The sequence below is a fragment of the Bombus pascuorum genome, chromosome 2 (assembly GCF_905332965.1).
Source record: "Bombus pascuorum chromosome 2, iyBomPasc1.1, whole genome shotgun sequence".
NCBI lineage: Eukaryota > Metazoa > Arthropoda > Insecta > Hymenoptera > Apidae > Bombus > Bombus pascuorum.
The window spans coordinates 11,704,925-11,723,266 of NC_083489.1; the positions used below are offsets into that span (position 1 = coordinate 11,704,925).

An 18,342-nucleotide genomic window follows, 5' to 3' on the forward strand; every position below is an offset into this window, starting at 1 on the left:
CAGAAGCGTTAAAAAGAAAACTAAATATGTACAGTATTTATTACTACTTATAACTATCAATTTATCTATCAATTATTTTGTGTACATTGACCCTATTTTTATTTAATATTTATATTTTGTACATAATTAAATTCAATTTTTATAACATTAAAATTGGTGTCAATTTTTTAAATAATGGATGTGTCAGATAATAAATAACCCAATTATTAAAAAGTAAGGATATATTAAGTATTTGTGTTTACTTTAAAGTTAATGTTTTTAAAAATACTCAGCCAAAGTATAGATAATTCTGCAAATAAGTTTACCACCATAAGAAATTTCAAAAGATAAGAAGATTACTGTGATAATATGCATTTATCAGATTGTGGTATGCCACATTTTTGTCTATTATAATTTTTAGGTTATGTTTATACATGACTTCACGTTTATGTATATCGTATGTCACATCGAAGTAAGTGATAACGATATGTATGTACTTTAATTTTGTTTTCTTTCTAATGTTCTCATTTGTAATTTTGAATACATTATAAATTTACAGAATGAATGTGAATACTGTCGTCACTGTTACACAATTATTTCTTTTGTTAAACATATAACTTAAAATAACAGATGTCTAAGTTAGACATAACAATTTATGAATATTTTTTATGTATTTAAAGAATTTTAAGACGGTACGTTTAACATATTTGTTATAACATTCGGTTATATTTTACTACATTGCATAATGTTATCATAAATCATAAATCTTAATTAAAAGTGTTATTGATTTAAAATAAGAATTGTATTCTGCAAATACCATCTAATAATTCACTGTTTCTTATGTTTAACTGTGTTATGTAGTAAATGAATATATTATTTATACATTTTTAATATTATATTTAATATCATAAATTTGTAATTACAGATTATTTTTTTCTGAAGTATGACAAGATCACATATAAAATATCAAATTGCGAAAGATACAGATGATACATCAGATTATTTTCTCGAACCAGTCCAAGAGTTTCCAAATGTGTCCAAAAAAGAAGTATCTTTTTGGAAAAAATCTTTTCAAATTATCATATTAATTCTGTGCTATTTTGTGTTGTCTGTAGGTTTAACTTTTTATGTACAATGGCTTTATAATACATATGTAAGTGAAGATATCTGTGATTTATAAAAGTTTATTATTTGATTTTATTTTATATATGCACTCATTTTTTAGGGATTTCATTTTCCACTTGTTGTGGTGATATGTCACTTATTAATAAAATTTTTGTTTTCTGCTTCAATAAGATGTATTAAAACATGTTGGAAGAAACAACAACAATTAAAACTACCTTTACAAAGCATAATAGGAATGGTTATGCCAATTGGCATAGCTAGTGGCCTTGATATAGGTCTATCAAATTGGGCGATTTCATTAATTACTATGTCATTGTATGTATTTATTATTCTACATTAAGAACAAAATAAAATATATTTACGACTTTGTGATGGTATTAATGAATTATATTGTTATTTAGATATACTATGACAAAATCAACTTCTATTATTTTTATTCTTGGATTTGCACTCTTTTTGAAGTTGGAGAAAAAGGTAGTAATATTAATTTCCTATATGAATGCTTCAAATATAATATATTAAAGTAATAATTTTGTTATAGTCTTGGACATTATCATGTATTGTAGTAATGATATCAGGAGGTTTATTTATGTTTACCTATAAATCAACACAATTTGAAGTTTTCGGATTTGTAATTTGCCTCTTAGCATCATTTTTAAGTGGTATTCGGTGGACTATGACACAACTAGTTATGCAAAAATCTAAACTTGGAATGAAAAGTCCAATTGACATGATGTACTATATGCAGTTATGGATGTTATTACCTATTGTACCAGTGATGATATGGTTTGAAGGTATATATATGTAAGATGTACAGCTATATTCTTTTTTTAAATTGTATATGTAAATATTATGTTACTGTGTTTTTGAAAAAGGTAAAAAGATATATTATTTTTAGGATCTCATCTATACAATAGCTTTAAAAATACAGATTGGAATGATATTCAAACTATTATAATGACTACAATTGCTGTATTTGGAAGTGCTATTATAGCTTTCCATATGGAAGTTATGGAATTTTTAGTTGTTACATATACTTCTAGTCTTACACTTTCAATTATTGGCATAATTAAGGTAAATTAACTACATATTTAATAACATAATATTATATAACTTTATTGAATATTGAAATATACAAGTAAAAATATTAATATTTGGGTAAAAATCTTTAAATTATTGTCTTTCTAGGAAATATTTATTTTAATCTTGGCTGTTGAATGGGAAGGTGATCAAATGAGTCATCTTAATTTTGTAGGATTGCTAATGTGCCTTTGTGGAATCACAATTCATACGATACAAAAAGCATTATCCAATAGGAACAAAAAAGCTGAAAATTTGGAATTACAAGTAAATTCTCTTTCAAGTAATAATTTTAAAACTGAAGAGGTAATGGATACAAATTTACCTTTGTTAACTCAAAAATCGACATCGCTAACAAATCTTTTAAACGCGGAATTCAGTTCAGACGAAGATGATCCAGTTAAACATGGTGAAAATTCTACTCAGATACTATCTAATATATTGCAACGTAGGGAACAGTAATGTCTAAACTTTAACATTGATATACAAGAACATAAAATTTATTTATTCTGAAAAGTCATTCCATATCTAATTATATACTATTTCCCGCATTTTATACATATTTTTACACCTCAATTTAATTATTAAATTTATGATCTTTAATTTTCAATGAAAATGTTAATAATTGTTATGTATGTCCTATTTTTGAGGATATAATTTATGCATGTAAAATTATGTTTAAATTTATTTTTTTAATATTATTTCGAAAAACAAACAAATTTTTATTTCAACACTTAAAAACTTAGAGTGCAAATAATATACATATATAAAACAAAGTACATATATGTATAGTAATTAACTCTAAAAGGAAATTTATTTTATAATTATTTACTTACAGCCTGTGTTATTAGTTCCTTGCTTAAAAATAGCATAACTATACCTTATTATTTAGTAGTATTTTTCGCATTTGATCTTATTTATGGTATATACATATATTTATATACAAATAAAAAGACTTCCAAAAATACACAGCATAATAATAGATGATAATGTAAACATTGAAAAACTATGCACATTTTATAAATTATTATTAGTTTAAAAAAAGATATATCTAATTAACAACTTTTTAATCAAAATTTGTGTGAACAGCCATTATTGTTATTTAATATTATTCTTTTCCGATATGATAATTATAAGGACAAATATACAAAAACATTATAGTAGACAAAGACATTATTAATTTTTTATATTCATAAATCGTGTTTTATGTAATTTGATGTTAATATTATACAAATTAATTATATAGTATAAAAACAATACTTCATGTAATTATGTAATTTTATGGTAATTTATTTGATTTTATGATATACATGTTAATTTGTATAAGGATAATAATAATGTATTTTGTCAAAGAAATTTATTTAATATGTATGTTCTCATATTGAGAATGTTATAATTTTTATTTTATAATCTTAAAGTATTCATAATAAACTTTGTATACATAAGTATGCTATTATATGTTATTATTTATTTAATTCTTAAATAAGTCCTATGGAATTCGTCTATTGTAAGAAATATTTAATAAGATTATATTTCTATAACTCTGTAAACTATTGAAACATAGTTTATATATTCATACACCTTATATTTATAATTATAATATACGAGAATAAAATGCAAAAAATATGTGTTTTGGTATCGTACTTGCAATTAGAAGTACGATTTACAGATGGTAAAAGTAATCTTTTTATTTTGAAACTTATGGATTTCATTAGAGGTTCACATTAAATTATTTAATTTTCTTTAATACTATACTAATACTAATAATGAAGTTGATTCGCCTTAAAATTACGAAACAAGTTTTTTTATACAATTGTATTATTATGAGAAAAATAATAAATATGATATATATATAAAACAAAATTCTGTAATTATTATTAGATAGATTAATAAATAATTGTTATGTATGTAATTTAATAAATAACTTTGTAAACCCCCTACTTTGTTTGTTTGATTTGATTAGTCTTTTTAGATTTGGCTTCAATTCTTTCTTCTAGTTTATGGATCAAATCATTTAATTCCTCCTATTACGAAAATAAAAATTATTTTAAATAAAATTATTATTTATAAAAGTCACTTGAGCTAAAAAAAAAAACATATTTACCTCATTGTATGTGTACATTAGAGTACAATGTTTTAAAATTTGTTTCTTTCTATTAAATAATTGCAATGCATGTGGTAAACAGTAAACACTGTCATCTTGTGAATTACTCACTAACGAAACAAATAAATTAGCTCTACAAGTTTCACATTCAAAGTCGCCATCATCTTCTTTTACTTTTTTTCCTTTCTTTCGTTTTCCACTATCTGGTAAAGGTAATCTTTCTGTATTTATGAGACCTACTGATTCTAATTGTTTACGATAACTTATTTCTTTTTCACGAATTTTAATTACACTTGCTAGAATCTGCAAATATAATTATTTATAAAGCATTTATGTAGTTTTACATTTTTTATCTCATAATTATTAGCTCTCATATATTTACCTGTTTTAATACTTCTATGTGAGATCTAGAGTCATTAATAATATTAAATAATAATCTTTCAAATGAAAAGATTGATGGTTCACAACTATCTTGTATATCCTATAATAATTATTTAAAATTATTTTACTATTCTATAAAATATGTAAAATAAAAATAGAGGAATATTATTCACTTACTTTAAATACTTGTTCAGCAGTTTCTAACCAGGATGGTTGTGCAAAGTAAACACTTTCAGATACTACATAACCAGTGCATATACTTGATGTAAATGCTTTAGGAAATACAACTATAAATTGCCCTGGTTCCTGAACAGTCTGGCATAGTGATACTCCGTTACTAACCAATAATTCTGGAGGAACCATTGCTGTATCTGATGGCAGCCATATAGTTTTATTTTTACAATATCGTGGAACCATTTTTGAAAGAGCCTCTCTAAAGTTATTGTTGTGTTCATCAGGTATACCATACCAAATTTTTTTAGCACCAGTATGCAAATATTCTATCCAAGGAAGACCATGAGGATCGCGGTACCAACAACATGCACTAAATAACATACCCACATGAAGTGTTGGTACAGTCACACCTACAAATAAAATTAAAACGATTGTAAATAAGGAAATATCAATTTATAACATATGTTTTAGTTATAGAAATTTAAAGAAATGTTTTATACCCATTATAGGACCTAAAGCTCTCAGTACTGAGCCAGCGTTATTAGTAAGTACTTTAAGATTCCATGGATGTCTTGCGAACGGACTATTTTTAGCAACCGAAAATCCAAAACCGCGTCCACTTGAATCAATGCTTGCAGCGTGTACACAAACATGTCTTTTCCTTTCTGCAACATGTTTCCAAAATGCACTTTCAACCTCATCAGCAGAAGCGCCTTCTGTTTCGTTTCCAGATCGTTGATTTTCACCAAACCACATACGTTGTGTGTTTCGTGCAATACGATAAAAAGCGTTTAACGGCATGTTTCTACCCTGTAAAATTGTATATTTATGTATACAATATTATATATTCAATATTATATATACAATATTTATATATACAATATATTGTATAAATCACGAAGAACTGAAAATTATATGGTTATGATTATAATTTTAGAATTCTCACTTTAACGATGCATTCCTCAATTTCGTCAGAACTATCATCATCTTCATCTTCTTCATTTTCACTTATTGGTGCATTTTGCCTTTGTAAAACTCTACTTTCTCTTTTCAACCACTCAGATTCGACTTCATCAAATAATTTACCTCGTTCCTCTAAATCGCATTGTTTTATTGATAAATAATTTTAAAATATTATAGTTTCTTATATTACTACATTTTCTATATTTATGCACGAATACCTGGAGATAATGTATCATATGGTAATAAATATTTGCAGTAAATGTCATCCAATTTGGTTACACGATCTTGAGCAGATTTTGGTATTTTCATCCCATCAGCTACTTTCTGCCACTTTTTCTTTTCAATCACTTCTTTTAATCCGCCTAAACTTTGAACTGTTTGATATAAATGAGGCAAATCAACTTCCATACCACCAATCTATAAAAAAGAAAAAGAATTGAAATAATAAACACATTAAAGAGAATAGAAAGAAATCATAAATATAAAACTGTACCCAAGGTGGATGAGTTAATGTTATGCTTTGTGTAGCTAAATATTTCTTTATAGCCATCATTTCTTTCACATTAGGACCCCATCTATGTAACATACGATGTACATATTGATTGTAAGCAGTGAACCTCATATCATCTGACACTTTGCATTCCGGCTAAATTAGAGAAAAAAATGTATTTATGTTTTATAAATATATACATTTAATTATGCAACAGCTTTTAATGAATCTTACTTTAAAATTAGGTGGTGGTACAACTCTGCATATTCCAAATTTCTCTGCAATTGGCCTTATTTTATCTATGTATTCTAAAGGATCTTGGAAATCTTTTTCAGTAGGATGAAATGTTGGAGCTTCAACTAATCGTGCTTCATTATTTTCATCTTTTGCACTTGGAAATGTTACATTATTGATGGGAGAATAAATTTCAGAACCTTTCTGTTTTGCTTTGATCTGACATCTAAAATTTTAGAAATACATAATAATGTATTTAATAAAGTGAAAAGTGAAGCTGCAATTCTTTTTACTTTCAAGTTGTATTACCTTTTCCCATTCTTATTTGAATCAATTGAGGTTTTTCTTTCTCTAGGAGTTTTTGGTGATTTTGGCAATTTTTCAGTTCCTATATTTAATCCAGTTCCAATATTTTGTCTATTTGCAATTTGTACTATGTTTTCATTTTTATTTGGAGTAGATGGTTGAAGTTCAGAATTAGATGTGGTAATAGTTGATGCTGTACTTGAAGAAGTAGATGGTATTGAATGATCAGTTGTTATTAGAGTAGAATTAGGTGGAGTACGAGTTGTAGGCTGTACTGTTCCTACAGGAGGACAACGTGCAATTGATGATGGAGGTTTGGTAACCAATTTTGCTCTTAAAAGAACTTTTTGATTAGGACCATTTGGTCCTTCAGTACCGAGTTTTACAGCTACACCTTGAATTAATTGCTGTCCTTGAACTAAATTTGGTCCATTCCTTGTGACAGCTTGTAAAGGTATGTAAAACAGTTGACCATCATTTTCATCATCATTTTCATTGTTGCTTTCAGTCTGAGTAGATATTTCTGTACTTTTTTGTTGATTTGTATCACTTTCTCCAATCTGCTTTTGTGTTTGTGCATTATCATCAAGATTTACTTGTACAGCTATTGAAGTACTACAATTTACATTACTCCAAGTTGTTGTTAATTTATCTAATGGTAAAACTTGTATATTAGCCAAAGTTGCAAAATTTTTTGGTAATTCAAATTTGTTTACATTTAATGTTGTATTCGATATATTTTTTATTTCTACTATTTCATTTTCATTCTTTGCAGAATTATTGATGGAATTTTCTTTAAATATTGTCATTTCACAATTATCTTTAATTATTCTTTCTACATTTTTATTTGCTTCACTCACAGATTTATTTATGTTATTTTCGGATTTATTTGCATTATTGACAAATTTATTTGTATTATTTTCAGATTTATTTGCAACGTTATCAAATTTATTTGAATTATTTTCAGATTTAGTTGCATCCTTCTGGGATAGATTATGAATTACGTTTGATTTATTAGATTCTCGAGCTTTACGTCTAAAAGGAGTACTAACAGGGATTTCTGTGTCACTTTCAAATGCATAAACACTGCTTTCATTTTCTGGAGAAAATGCATTTGCATTAGGAGTTACTGTTTTACGTTCTTTAACTTTTGGTAAAAACGGTTTTCTTGGTTGAAATATGGTTTTCTTCTCTGTTGATATCTTTTTTTCATTAGAACTATCTGTAGAATTTTGATCAGGTTTTAGTGCATTATCACCTTCTTCTCCAGAACATGGGTCTTTATTTGGCTTTATGTTCCGCCCTTTATTAATATCTTTTAAATTTGCATTCTGTTTGTTAATATTAATATTAATATTAGAAAACTCATTTTGCTGTTTTATATCAGATTGTAATTCTCCTGTTATAATGGGAGCATATTTATTATATGTATTCATGCGATCTTTTACATTAGCCTTTTCTGCTAATTTAGAAAGTGTAACATTAACTGGTCTTACCAAATGTTGAATTTTTGTTGAAATTGATAAATGTGATACATCAGTCTTTTTTTCACAAACATCATATTTAAAAGTAGACACATTTTCCATTTCTAACTTACTTTCCTCTTTAGCAAATGAACTTTCATTTAACCATTTTTCAATTTGTTCAGTCGACATATTTACTTTCTCCTTCCTTACATGCAATGTTGATAAAGACATATCTATAACATTTGTGGATGAAATCTCTGTTTTATGATGACATTCTTTTTCAGTATTTGTTGATATTTCTTGTTCTATTTCATCAGATATTAAATCAGGTAACTCTGATTTATCTTTTTCAGATTTTTGAAGATGCTGATTATATGGTATATTTAATACTGGTGGAGAATTTATGCTTAGTAAAGGTTCATTACTCGACAATTCCTTATCTACCTCTTTATTAGCTACATATGAATTTTGTTCATTTTCTATTTTAGCTGTTTCTAATTTATCACTGGTCTTTTTCGTGGTCAGAAGATTAACATTAACATGTGTTTGACAAGAGTTTAATACTTTGGATATTGCTTTCTTCGTAAATCCCCGGAAAGATTCTTCGTCATCTGATATTTTTGAAAGGTCGGTTTTTACAAAATTTTCATTTAAAGACTGCTCAATTTTATTCTCAATATCTTGATTGTTATTTTTATTAACAATCTCCTTTTGTACATTATCATCTTTCTTTCTTTTTAATTTATTGAGCAACATTCCTAATGTCTCTTCATCAGAATCTGTACTTTCAAATTCAGTATCCTTTAATTCTTTTTGTTTTAATTCATTACCTTTTTCAGGTAATGATTTAGTAGAGCTTTGTTCTCGTTTACGTTTAGTTACAAATTTTTCTTTATTAAATTTTGCATTATTTTGAACTTGACATTTTGATTTAATATTTATATTATTTTGAATCTCCATTCTTGTAGTTATATTTTTAGTAGAAGATCTAAGATATCGACTTACAGGTTTATTTAGTTTTCCTAAACTTCTTCTTGTAACAGGTCTTGTGTTACTAGTGCCATTAGAACTTACAGATTCATCATCACTATCAATTTCACAATACTTGTGAACTCTTATTAATCTTTTACTTTTAAAAGCAATTTTATTAGTTTTAGTCTTATCCAATCGTTTATTTGATGTATTATGAACAGAAGTAATTTTATTATCTTTATTTTTAGCAGTTGTTTTTGTAACAGATTGTTTTACTTTAGTTTTGATTTCATTTTCTGGTTGAGTAGTTTTACGTGTATTTGGTAATTCTGGAAAACTGTCCATAGAAACATTATCATCATTTTCTAAATCAGGACTTACGAGTTTCCGTCCAAGAATTTCCATATATACAGCAGCTGCTTCTTTAGTTTTCCTTGTTGGTCTCCTACAAAGATTTTTTGGGGTAATTGTGCCACTATGAGAACGTGTAATTCTTCTCATTTCAGATTTACTTCTTGTACATATGTTTTTTTGCACAGTCTTTTGAATTGTACGTTTCATCTGTGGAGCTGATTTTTCCAAAGGACCTTCTTCTTCTTCTTCAGATGTAGAATCAGAATTTGATGTATCACTATTCTTTTGTTTTACTATAACTTTCTTCTTTGGTTTAGATGATACAGGTTTAACTTTTAAAGGACCTGTTTTTGTTTTATCTGCAAGCACACTACTTCGTAAACCAAGTCTCTTAGTTTCAATTCTTGGTAAAAATTTTCTGGGTGCTAATTTGTTTACAGATTTTAATAACGTTCGTTCTGTACAAGATCTTGTCCTCATAACACATGATGTTTTAAATTTATTTTTGATTCTTTGTTTAGCAAGACGCTGTTCTTGATATTTTTTTTTGAGTGCTTGTACTGTAGACGTAGTACTTTTAAATGTTGTAATATTTTTCTGTATTGTATTTGGGACTTTCTTCTTGTCAGTAATAATAGGTTTCACTTTTGTAATACTTTTCTGACTTGAATCTGGTTTCTGATTTTCAATAGATGTACTAGTTGAAGATATGGTTTTATCTGTTGCTATACGTGCTGGCTTAGTATCTGGCTTTTCCTTTTTACTTCCAACATTGAAAAAATTTAAGCTTGGAGGTAAAATTGGAGTTCCTATATAAAGATTTGAATTAATTATTGATACATAAAATTAATTAAATATGAAGTAAAATTTTAAAAACCTCTAAAACACAAAAATGTCAAGAAGTCTTCTGTATTTGGTCGTTTGTGAGTTATTAATTCTGTTATAACTGCTGGTTTAGTCTTTTCTTTATCCTTGATAGGAGTATGTGAAGGATTGAAAACTGTCGTTGCACCTTGTGCAAATTTTCTTTGTGCATGTACTTTGGTCCTACAATAAACAATATATGTAAAAAATAAATAATAAAAATAAAAGCTATATTATATTATAATTAAATAAAATCCTTTTTAAATCATTTAAAGAATATAATTATCTTAAACATATTTGCATATCTTCAGATTCATATATTGCACAAAAATTGTATATTAACCAGTCTATAGCAAAGTACTCATTAGTCATATTAAAATGTTTATTTACTTACCTCTTTGGAGATTCCGAGAGTGGCTCCATAAGATCCACCAGATCTCCTTCTTTTCTTTTTCTTTTATCATTTCGACTTAATACCATTTTGCAATTTTATTAAAAGATACTTCTGTCAAAAACAACCACAAAAATTTGATACAGAAATATGTTCATTAATACTTGATTACAGATAATTAAACTATTACCTGATCGATATCACCATTTTTACAAAAACTAAAAAAATAAAAAGTTAAAAAATATTTGAAAACATTATATTATATAAAATTAGATATGAGTATTGTTACAAATAACAAATACTTAATATAAAAAAATTCAATAAGAAAAAATATATAATTTAAGAATTTATGTTCTTCTATAACCTTTTAATGTTTCAAAGTATTTTTCATTTAAATTAGATAATTAAGAATTGATGATGCATAAAACCACATAACATCTGTTCTTTACACTGAGCGAATGATTGTTTATTGTGTCAAATAAGATTAAATACCACGCTCTGATCTATGATGTAGATATACATAGATATGCACTATAAAATGATATTGATTTCTCAAGACTCATCCACATTGCATGTACCGCATTGTGTTGAACGTAGTACGGTTTGCTTTACTTACATTAAGCATTCAACCAATGGAAAAAATATATAAGACATGTGTAGAAGAAATTATTAGCATCTTCTTATGTACAACGTTTACATATGTCAAAAATTCCTTATTCATTATTTATTAAATTAATTTAGATAAAAGAAAGATTAAGAAACAATATTTGAATTGAAAAATTTTGAATAATCGATATTAGCAGAGATATTAATTTCAATGGAATGTTCATGAAACTCCTATCCTGCCATCTATATATGTATGTGCATAAGAATATTTGTTACGTTTTTCGTGTTTACACTTCAAACCTATTAAAATTATACACATGGACTATATTTAGAAATTACTCATACATTGTTTAAATAATTAGTGTTTAATTTATAATTGTTTTACTAAGGTAGGAAAAACTATGGCGTACTTTGTAATTAGACAAACATTAACAAAAGATTATCGCGACTTGTCATACATTAACTCAAATAAAGTGGAATGTCAGCTTGACATTATTCGCAATCAATTAATTGATATTTAAGATATGATTATTATTGATATTTCTCTTAATGAATAATTATAATTTGTAACTTAATGTAGTATTTAAATTGTACATTTAATAATTTTTAATAATTTTATAAGGTAAAAATTGTTCTGTTATTAATTGGATACTTGATTATGTGATGATATTTCTATAATTTAATGTTTTAAAAGTGATTTTCAAAAATATGTCATATTAGATATAATATAAAATATATTATATACAATTATTATTTACATCTTGTTAAAATACAATACAAATTTTTAATTATTTGCATCTAAGTATGATTAGAAATATGGATTAATACTATTGTTATGCATTTATAATTAGTTACATAATTGTGTTTAATTATAGATAGACTATTTATAAATAAGACATCATGCATAATACTGGACCACCACCACCTTATGAATCACCTCAATGTGCACGGCCTGGTCATTCACAAACAGTGGGTGGAGTTCTACCTGCTAGCCCTTTTATGCCTGCAGATACTTGTATGTCTCATTCTTATTTTATTATAGCAAACTCTACAATATAACTAATTAATTAAGAAAATAAATTTAAAAAATTTATTATTTCTTTATAGACACAACTGGAACAACTATAGTAACAACAATTGTTCCACTGGGGCCAGGATCAACACATACAATTTGTTCATATTGCCATGCAGAAATAGATACTACAACAAAGACAGAACCTGGCATGATCGCCTATATATCTGGGGTTGTAATTGCATTAATGGGGTATTTACAAAAATATTTTTCTATTACCAATTCAGTATCTCTTGAATAATTTATTATATTACTATTTTGTATATTATTTTCAACAGATGTTGGTTGGGATGCTGTTTGATTCCATGCTGTATTGATGAATGTATGGATATTCATCATAGTTGCCCTAACTGTAAAGCTTATCTGGGACGTTATAGGAGATAAGATAACACAATATTAGTATCTATTGCATTTCACTTTAAAGCCATTTGAAAGTTGCATTATATATATATATATATACATATATAATGAATAAGTTTTAGTTTTTATCTTCAACAAATATATGCAATGTTTGGTACATAAACAATCAGCTTCAAATATTTTTCACATGAAAGTTTGATACGTACAATGCACAATGCAAGATTGCACATAATTATATAAAAAAAAGTATTTGATATTTACTTTCATAAAAGGGATCATTAAAAACATTTGTGGATTTAAATATTAAATGAAAAAGTTCCTAAAATTCAGTTTATTTGTTATATTTGAAAACTTTTTCATTATGAAAGTATAAAATAGTTGAGCAGAATGTACAAATGAAAACAAGTTTCATTGATAATATTATTTACAACAAATAGTACACAATATAAATTTTCATATGTAATATGTATATAAAATTATTTCTTAATGAGGTAATATTCAAGGTATTTTTAGCACTATCTGATATTTTTGTTGGATATATAAATATTATACACAATATTTCTTTACTTGCATTAACTGACAGCAGTTGTTATTGCAAGTACTGTTAAAAATCTATTATTTTAAATTGTTAAAGATAACAAACTTATATAATCTTCGCCTGTTTTTATGAAGTCCCATTTAATATATATATATATAAATAACAATATACTATTGAAAATAACTATTTTTTGGAAATAATGTGCACTGCCGTCTTTTTGTCACTTATAAAAATTTATATATTTTTAAATAGAAATAAATACTTTGTAACATATAACAGAAAAGTTACATTTTAAAAATAAGATCAATTAATAATGTCAATGTAAAATAAAGTTGATATTCTATAAATTATCTAATTAATGCCCATTTCTCATTTTCAATGGAGTACCTATATATATATACAAATTAATATAGATAGATATCAATAGCAAATCTCAAAAATTTATTTTTGAATAAGATAGTAATTTTTACTTGTATATTTATAGAAGGGACTAATTCTTACAATAGTCATAAAAAATAAGTGTAGTCATAAAATATAGTCATAAATAACAATTTACATATTTTCGTCGACTTCTACTAGTTAACAATTTTTTTTATATTTTCAAAACTGTATCATTATATAACAATCAAAATTATAATTCAAATAAAATTTTTTACATTTATTTAATATAAATTGGTTATAACTACTTATCTTTTTTCATACCGATTTTATCTAAGTGATCATAAAAACTTACAGGAACATGACATTTATTAAAGACTAAACGTATTTTAGTGAATAGTGTTTGAAGACAATTAGTGAAACGATAGTTCAGAGAACAGTCTTGCATTCAATAACAATCTAACCTTAAAAGAAACGTGATGATCTATAAACATACATGTATATTTATATTGTTTTTACGTGAAAATTAGTAAAAGATATTAAAGTTCTATCTATATACAATATGACAATGTGGCATCATTCTAAATTAATTTGTAATAAATTTGTGACAAAGTGGAATAATTTTGCTTTTTACAACTACAACAAAAGAATAAGACATAGTAGTTCAAAAACTACTATAGAAACAAATGAAGATGTTGATGACCCACTTCCTAAGGAAACAAAAGTTGTTATATGTGGAGGTGGTGTTATGGGTGGTGCAGTTGCTTATCATCTTTCACTTATGGGATTAGGATCTCAAACTGTTATCGTAGAAAGCGGCAGGTATGAAATGGCAGACTTTGTAAGTCCATTTTGGACTGGATGAAAATGTATTTTCATTTACTTTGATTAAATTTAGATTAGGAGGTGGAACAACCTGGCATACATCAGGATTAGTAGGAGCTTTTAAACCAAGTTTGGCACAAGTTAAGCTTGCTCAGAATACCATAGCATTATATAAAGCATTGGAAAAGAAAGGCTTATCAACAGGATGGAAACAATGTGGTAGTCTTTCTTTAGCACGCACAAGAGATCGTATGACTGTATTTAGACGAATGAAAGCACAGTCTATGTGAGTCAATTACTAATTGTAATAGTATATAAAATTAATTAAATGTAGATCATTCTATGAATATTTTTAGTTCCCGCAATATTGAATGTCATTTGATTACACCAAAGCAAGTACAAGAAATATGTCCATTATTACGAGTAGATGATTTAGTTGGTGGATTATGGATCCCAGGGGATGGAGTGGGAGATCCATATCAAATTTGTTTAACATTAATAGAAGAGGCAAGAAAGAAAGGTGTTTACAGTTTTTCATGAAAGTAAAAAAGGATATAAGAATATGTATTTAATTTTATATTATAATGAGATTGTAAAATACATTTAACTTTTAATACTTTTAGGTGTTAAAGTGTTTGAAAACTGTAAAGTTACTAAAATTATTACACAAAATGGTAGAATTGCAGCTGTAGAAACAACACATGGTACTATTGAATGCGAACATTTTGTCAATTGTGCTGGATTTTGGGCACGTAATGTAGGAAAATTAAGCGAGCCATATGTAAAGGTTAATTATTTCCTTTATTGTTATTAGTATATAAGAAAGAAATATAATTTTTGTAAATAATCTGAATTAAATATATTTCATTTTTAGGTGCCGCTCCATCCTGTAGAACATTATTATTTGCATACAAAATCAATTAATGGTTTAGATCCTATGACCCCTGTTATAAGGGATTTAGATGGATACATTTATTTTCGAGAAAATAATGGAAGTTTATTAGCTGGTGGCTTTGAACCAGTTGCAAAACCAGCATTTGAAGATGGAACAATACCTGGTTGGATATAGATTTTTATTTATTATTGACCTTATATAGATTTAAATATGCAACAAATTTTAATTTAGAAGGTACAGAGCAAAGATTTCTGCCAGAAGATTGGGACCATTTTCATATATTACTTGAACAAATGCTTTATAGAATTCCAAGTCTAGGAAATGCTATTTTAGAAAAATTATGTAATGGTCCTGAAGCATTTTCTCCAGATTGTAAGTGGATAGTTGGTGAGGCACCAGAAATACGTAATTATTATATTGCTGCTGGTATGAAAACGGTAAGTTACCTTAACTTATGAAATTATAAGATATACAAAAATATAATTTTCATAGGTGGGTATATCAGCAGCTGGTGGAGTTGGTCGAGCAACTGCAGAATTAATAGTTAATGGTTCAACATCTTTAGATATGTATGAATTAGATGTGTCACGATTTTTGGGACTTCATAACAATCGTAAATTTCTACGTGATCGAGTAAAAGAAGTTCCTGGCATGCATTATGCTCTACAATATCCACATCATGAATTTAAAACTGGTAGAAATTTAAGAATGTCTCCAATTTATCCAAAACTTCGAGCAGCTGGTGCTATATTTGGTCAAGTAATGGGGTACGAGCGACCATCCTGGTTCGAATTAGATGGTGATAATGGTAGGTTCACTCTCTTTTATAAAAGACAAATTTTCCACGAAAAATTTTATATTAAAAGATAGATATTTTTATATCTTTTAGTATAAAATTCTTTATAAAACATTATTTATTAACATGTCCGTATTATAAAAGAAGAAACTGGATTTTATTATACAGATTGCTTTGCTACACAGATTTAGAGGCGATTGATGGGTTTCAAAGATGTAAGATAGCATATACAAATACGTTCAGTAAACCACCATGGTTTGAAGCAGTTTGGAATGAGTATGCTGCATGTCGAGAAACAATTGGACTGAGCGACTATTCTTCTTTCACTAAGATTGATTTATGGGTATGATAGATTATCGTAACTAATATATGGATATATTATTGTATTACATTATTTTTAAATTCATGTATTGTTTTAGTCAAATGGAACGGAAGTAGTCGATTTTTTACAATATTTGTGTTCCAATGATGTTGATGTTCCAGTAGGAGGTATTATTCATACAGGTCTACAAAATCATCGTGGAGGTTATGAAAATGATTGCAGTTTAGCACGTATTGCTCCTAATCAGTAAGTTGTTTAAATAAATTGTACAACTTATAAGATATAAGATATAGCTATATAATCAGTCTTTTTATATTTAAGTTATATGATGATTGCACCTACCATACAACAAACTCGATGTAAGCATTGGATTAATCGTCATTTACCAGTAGATGGTTCTGTAGCAGTATCTGATGTAACATCAGCATATACAGCAATCTGTATTATGGGTCCTGCTACTAGGCAATTATTATCAGAATTAACAGATACTGACTTAAATCCCAAAAACTTTCCATTTTTTACTTTTAAGGTATTTATTATTAATTATTAATTATAAGTATATTTAATTATTATATTATTCATATTTAATTTTATTATGTTTACCACACATTTATTTCTTGAAAAGGAGTTAGATGTTGGTCTTGCTAATGGAATACGCACAATGAATCTAACACATACTGGAGAACTTGGCTATGTCTTATATATTCCAAATGAAGTTAGTATTCTAAATTAATAAAAAAATTTTCTCCAAATTATGAATTTTATATTTTATTGATGTATACATTACACATTTGTAGTTTGCATTACATGTTTATACAAGATTAGTAGATGCTGGAGCTAAGTATGGAATAAAACATGCTGGTTACTATGCAACTCGAGCTTTACGAGTTGAAAAATTTTACGCATTTTGGGGTCAAGATTTAGACACCTTTACTACTCCTTTGGAATGTGGACGAACTTGGAGAGTAAAATTAGATGTAGTTATCTTTAGAATTTACATGATTTATATATTAAAGTTTAATTAAAACAATATTTTAAAGCTATATGCTTAATAGAAAGGTGTGCATTTTATTGGAAGAGATGCTCTTTTAAAACAACGCGAAGAAGGTGTAAAACGGAAATATGTGCAGCTATTATTAAACGATCATGATCCCGAATTAGATACATGGTGTTGGGGCAGTGAACCTATTTTTAGAAATGGAAAATATTGTGGAATGACAACTACTACAGGTTACGGATTTACATTCAAAAAGCAGGTACATATTTAACGTTATTAACAGATTACTAAATTTATATGATTATAAAACTTTGGTAAATTTTAAAAGCATAAAAATTACAAAATATAAACATTTATAATTAATAAATTTTTATTTAGGTTTGTCTTGGATTTGTTCAAAATTTTGACTCTCAAGGACGTCCACAGGAAGTGACAAATGAATATATATTGTCAGGAGATTACGAAGTAGATGTAGCGGGAATAAAATTTCCCGCAAAATGTCATTTGCATAGTCCTAATTTACCAACCAAATTTCCAGATAAGGAAAGGGATTCTTACCATGCAACACGTGATCATCATGTTGTTTGACTCTGACAATATAAGTTTTGAATTGTGTACAAATAATGTATATAAAGTTTAATAAATTATTTAATAAGTGACAATTATAAAT

The 18,342-nt window shown here is 26.7% G+C and overlaps 4 protein-coding genes across 9 annotated transcripts; 3 read left to right on the forward strand and 1 right to left on the reverse strand.

Annotated features, from left to right (window-relative positions):
* The first annotated feature begins 352 nt into the window (after positions 1 to 352).
* On the forward strand, positions 353 to 3,629 carry LOC132916522 (solute carrier family 35 member C2). Of its 4 annotated transcripts, none has more exons than XM_060976607.1 (8): positions 355 to 451; positions 539 to 671; positions 905 to 1,132; positions 1,205 to 1,419; positions 1,506 to 1,578; positions 1,646 to 1,898; positions 2,003 to 2,178; positions 2,293 to 3,629. In XM_060976607.1, exons 3-8 carry the CDS (start codon positions 923 to 925, stop codon positions 2,644 to 2,646), a joined length of 1,281 nt encoding a protein of 426 aa, XP_060832590.1. In that variant the 5' UTR covers positions 355 to 451; positions 539 to 671; positions 905 to 922; the 3' UTR covers positions 2,647 to 3,629. The 4 variants fall into 4 exon arrangements, with proteins under 4 accessions (XP_060832591.1, XP_060832590.1, XP_060832589.1 ...); XM_060976606.1 differs by having other exon boundaries at positions 377 to 468; XM_060976608.1 differs by lacking the exon at positions 539 to 671 and having other exon boundaries at positions 353 to 451.
* LOC132916511 (uncharacterized) lies at positions 3,525 to 11,466 on the reverse strand. The gene is made up of 14 exons (XM_060976586.1): positions 11,248 to 11,466; positions 11,074 to 11,101; positions 10,887 to 10,997; positions 10,506 to 10,675; positions 6,840 to 10,437; positions 6,531 to 6,756; positions 6,300 to 6,452; positions 6,025 to 6,223; positions 5,790 to 5,938; positions 5,344 to 5,653; positions 4,847 to 5,253; positions 4,671 to 4,769; positions 4,289 to 4,591; positions 3,525 to 4,208 (listed from the first exon to the last, which is right to left on the reverse strand). The coding sequence occupies exons 3-14, from the start codon at positions 10,970 to 10,972 to the stop codon at positions 4,122 to 4,124; spliced, it is 5,787 nt and encodes a 1,928-aa protein (XP_060832569.1). The 5' UTR covers positions 10,973 to 10,997; positions 11,074 to 11,101; positions 11,248 to 11,466; the 3' UTR covers positions 3,525 to 4,121.
* Positions 11,467 to 11,614: 148 nt separating this feature from the next.
* On the forward strand, positions 11,615 to 13,806 carry LOC132916528 (cell death-inducing p53-target protein 1). 3 transcript variants are annotated; one of them, XM_060976618.1, is made up of 4 exons: positions 11,615 to 11,740; positions 12,365 to 12,504; positions 12,597 to 12,753; positions 12,840 to 13,806. In XM_060976618.1, exons 2-4 carry the CDS (start codon positions 12,390 to 12,392, stop codon positions 12,943 to 12,945), a joined length of 378 nt encoding a protein of 125 aa, XP_060832601.1. In that variant the 5' UTR covers positions 11,615 to 11,740; positions 12,365 to 12,389; the 3' UTR covers positions 12,946 to 13,806. The 3 variants fall into 3 exon arrangements, with proteins under 3 accessions (XP_060832601.1, XP_060832599.1, XP_060832598.1); XM_060976616.1 differs by having other exon boundaries at positions 11,738 to 11,878; XM_060976615.1 differs by lacking the exon at positions 11,615 to 11,740 and adding an exon at positions 11,947 to 12,111.
* Positions 13,807 to 14,127: 321 nt separating this feature from the next.
* On the forward strand, positions 14,128 to 18,341 carry LOC132916515 (pyruvate dehydrogenase phosphatase regulatory subunit, mitochondrial). Its single transcript, XM_060976596.1, has 14 exons — positions 14,128 to 14,659; positions 14,736 to 14,948; positions 15,019 to 15,182; positions 15,286 to 15,449; positions 15,537 to 15,720; positions 15,789 to 15,994; positions 16,050 to 16,365; positions 16,539 to 16,696; positions 16,773 to 16,921; positions 16,997 to 17,204; positions 17,301 to 17,390; positions 17,473 to 17,652; positions 17,731 to 17,931; positions 18,051 to 18,341. The coding sequence occupies exons 1-14, from the start codon at positions 14,400 to 14,402 to the stop codon at positions 18,258 to 18,260; spliced, it is 2,703 nt and encodes a 900-aa protein (XP_060832579.1). The 5' UTR covers positions 14,128 to 14,399; the 3' UTR covers positions 18,261 to 18,341.
* Position 18,342: the final 1 nt, after the last annotated feature.

What these genes read in the sequence shown, in the direction of transcription:
- LOC132916515 (XM_060976596.1), top strand. Translation starts at nt 14,400, where the DNA reads ATGACAATGTGGCATCATTCTAAATTAATTTGTAATAAATTTGTGACA. An exon ending in CTTGGAGAGTAAAATTAGAT is followed by an intron (nt 17,653 to 17,730) that starts GTAGTTATCTTT and finishes TATGCTTAATAG; the next exon opens with AAAGGTGTGCATTTTATTGG. An exon ending in GATTTACATTCAAAAAGCAG is followed by an intron (nt 17,932 to 18,050) that starts GTACATATTTAA and finishes ATTTTTATTTAG; the next exon opens with GTTTGTCTTGGATTTGTTCA.
- LOC132916522 (XM_060976608.1), top strand. Translation starts at nt 923, where the DNA reads ATGACAAGATCACATATAAAATATCAAATTGCGAAAGATACAGATGAT. An exon ending in TTTTGAAGTTGGAGAAAAAG is followed by an intron (nt 1,579 to 1,645) that starts GTAGTAATATTA and finishes ATTTTGTTATAG; the next exon opens with TCTTGGACATTATCATGTAT. An exon ending in CAATTATTGGCATAATTAAG is followed by an intron (nt 2,179 to 2,292) that starts GTAAATTAACTA and finishes TTGTCTTTCTAG; the next exon opens with GAAATATTTATTTTAATCTT.
- LOC132916528 (XM_060976618.1), top strand. Translation starts at nt 12,390, where the DNA reads ATGCATAATACTGGACCACCACCACCTTATGAATCACCTCAATGTGCA. An exon ending in TTTTATGCCTGCAGATACTT is followed by an intron (nt 12,505 to 12,596) that starts GTATGTCTCATT and finishes ATTTCTTTATAG; the next exon opens with ACACAACTGGAACAACTATA. An exon ending in GTTGTAATTGCATTAATGGG is followed by an intron (nt 12,754 to 12,839) that starts GTATTTACAAAA and finishes TATTTTCAACAG; the next exon opens with ATGTTGGTTGGGATGCTGTT.
- LOC132916511 (XM_060976586.1), bottom strand. Translation starts at nt 10,972, where the DNA reads ATGGTATTAAGTCGAAATGATAAAAGAAAAAGAAAAGAAGGAGATCTG. An exon ending in GACATTTTTGTGTTTTAGAG is followed by an intron (nt 10,438 to 10,505) that starts GTTTTTAAAATT and finishes ATCTTTATATAG; the next exon opens with GAACTCCAATTTTACCTCCA. An exon ending in TCAAATAAGAATGGGAAAAG is followed by an intron (nt 6,757 to 6,839) that starts GTAATACAACTT and finishes CTAAAATTTTAG; the next exon opens with ATGTCAGATCAAAGCAAAAC.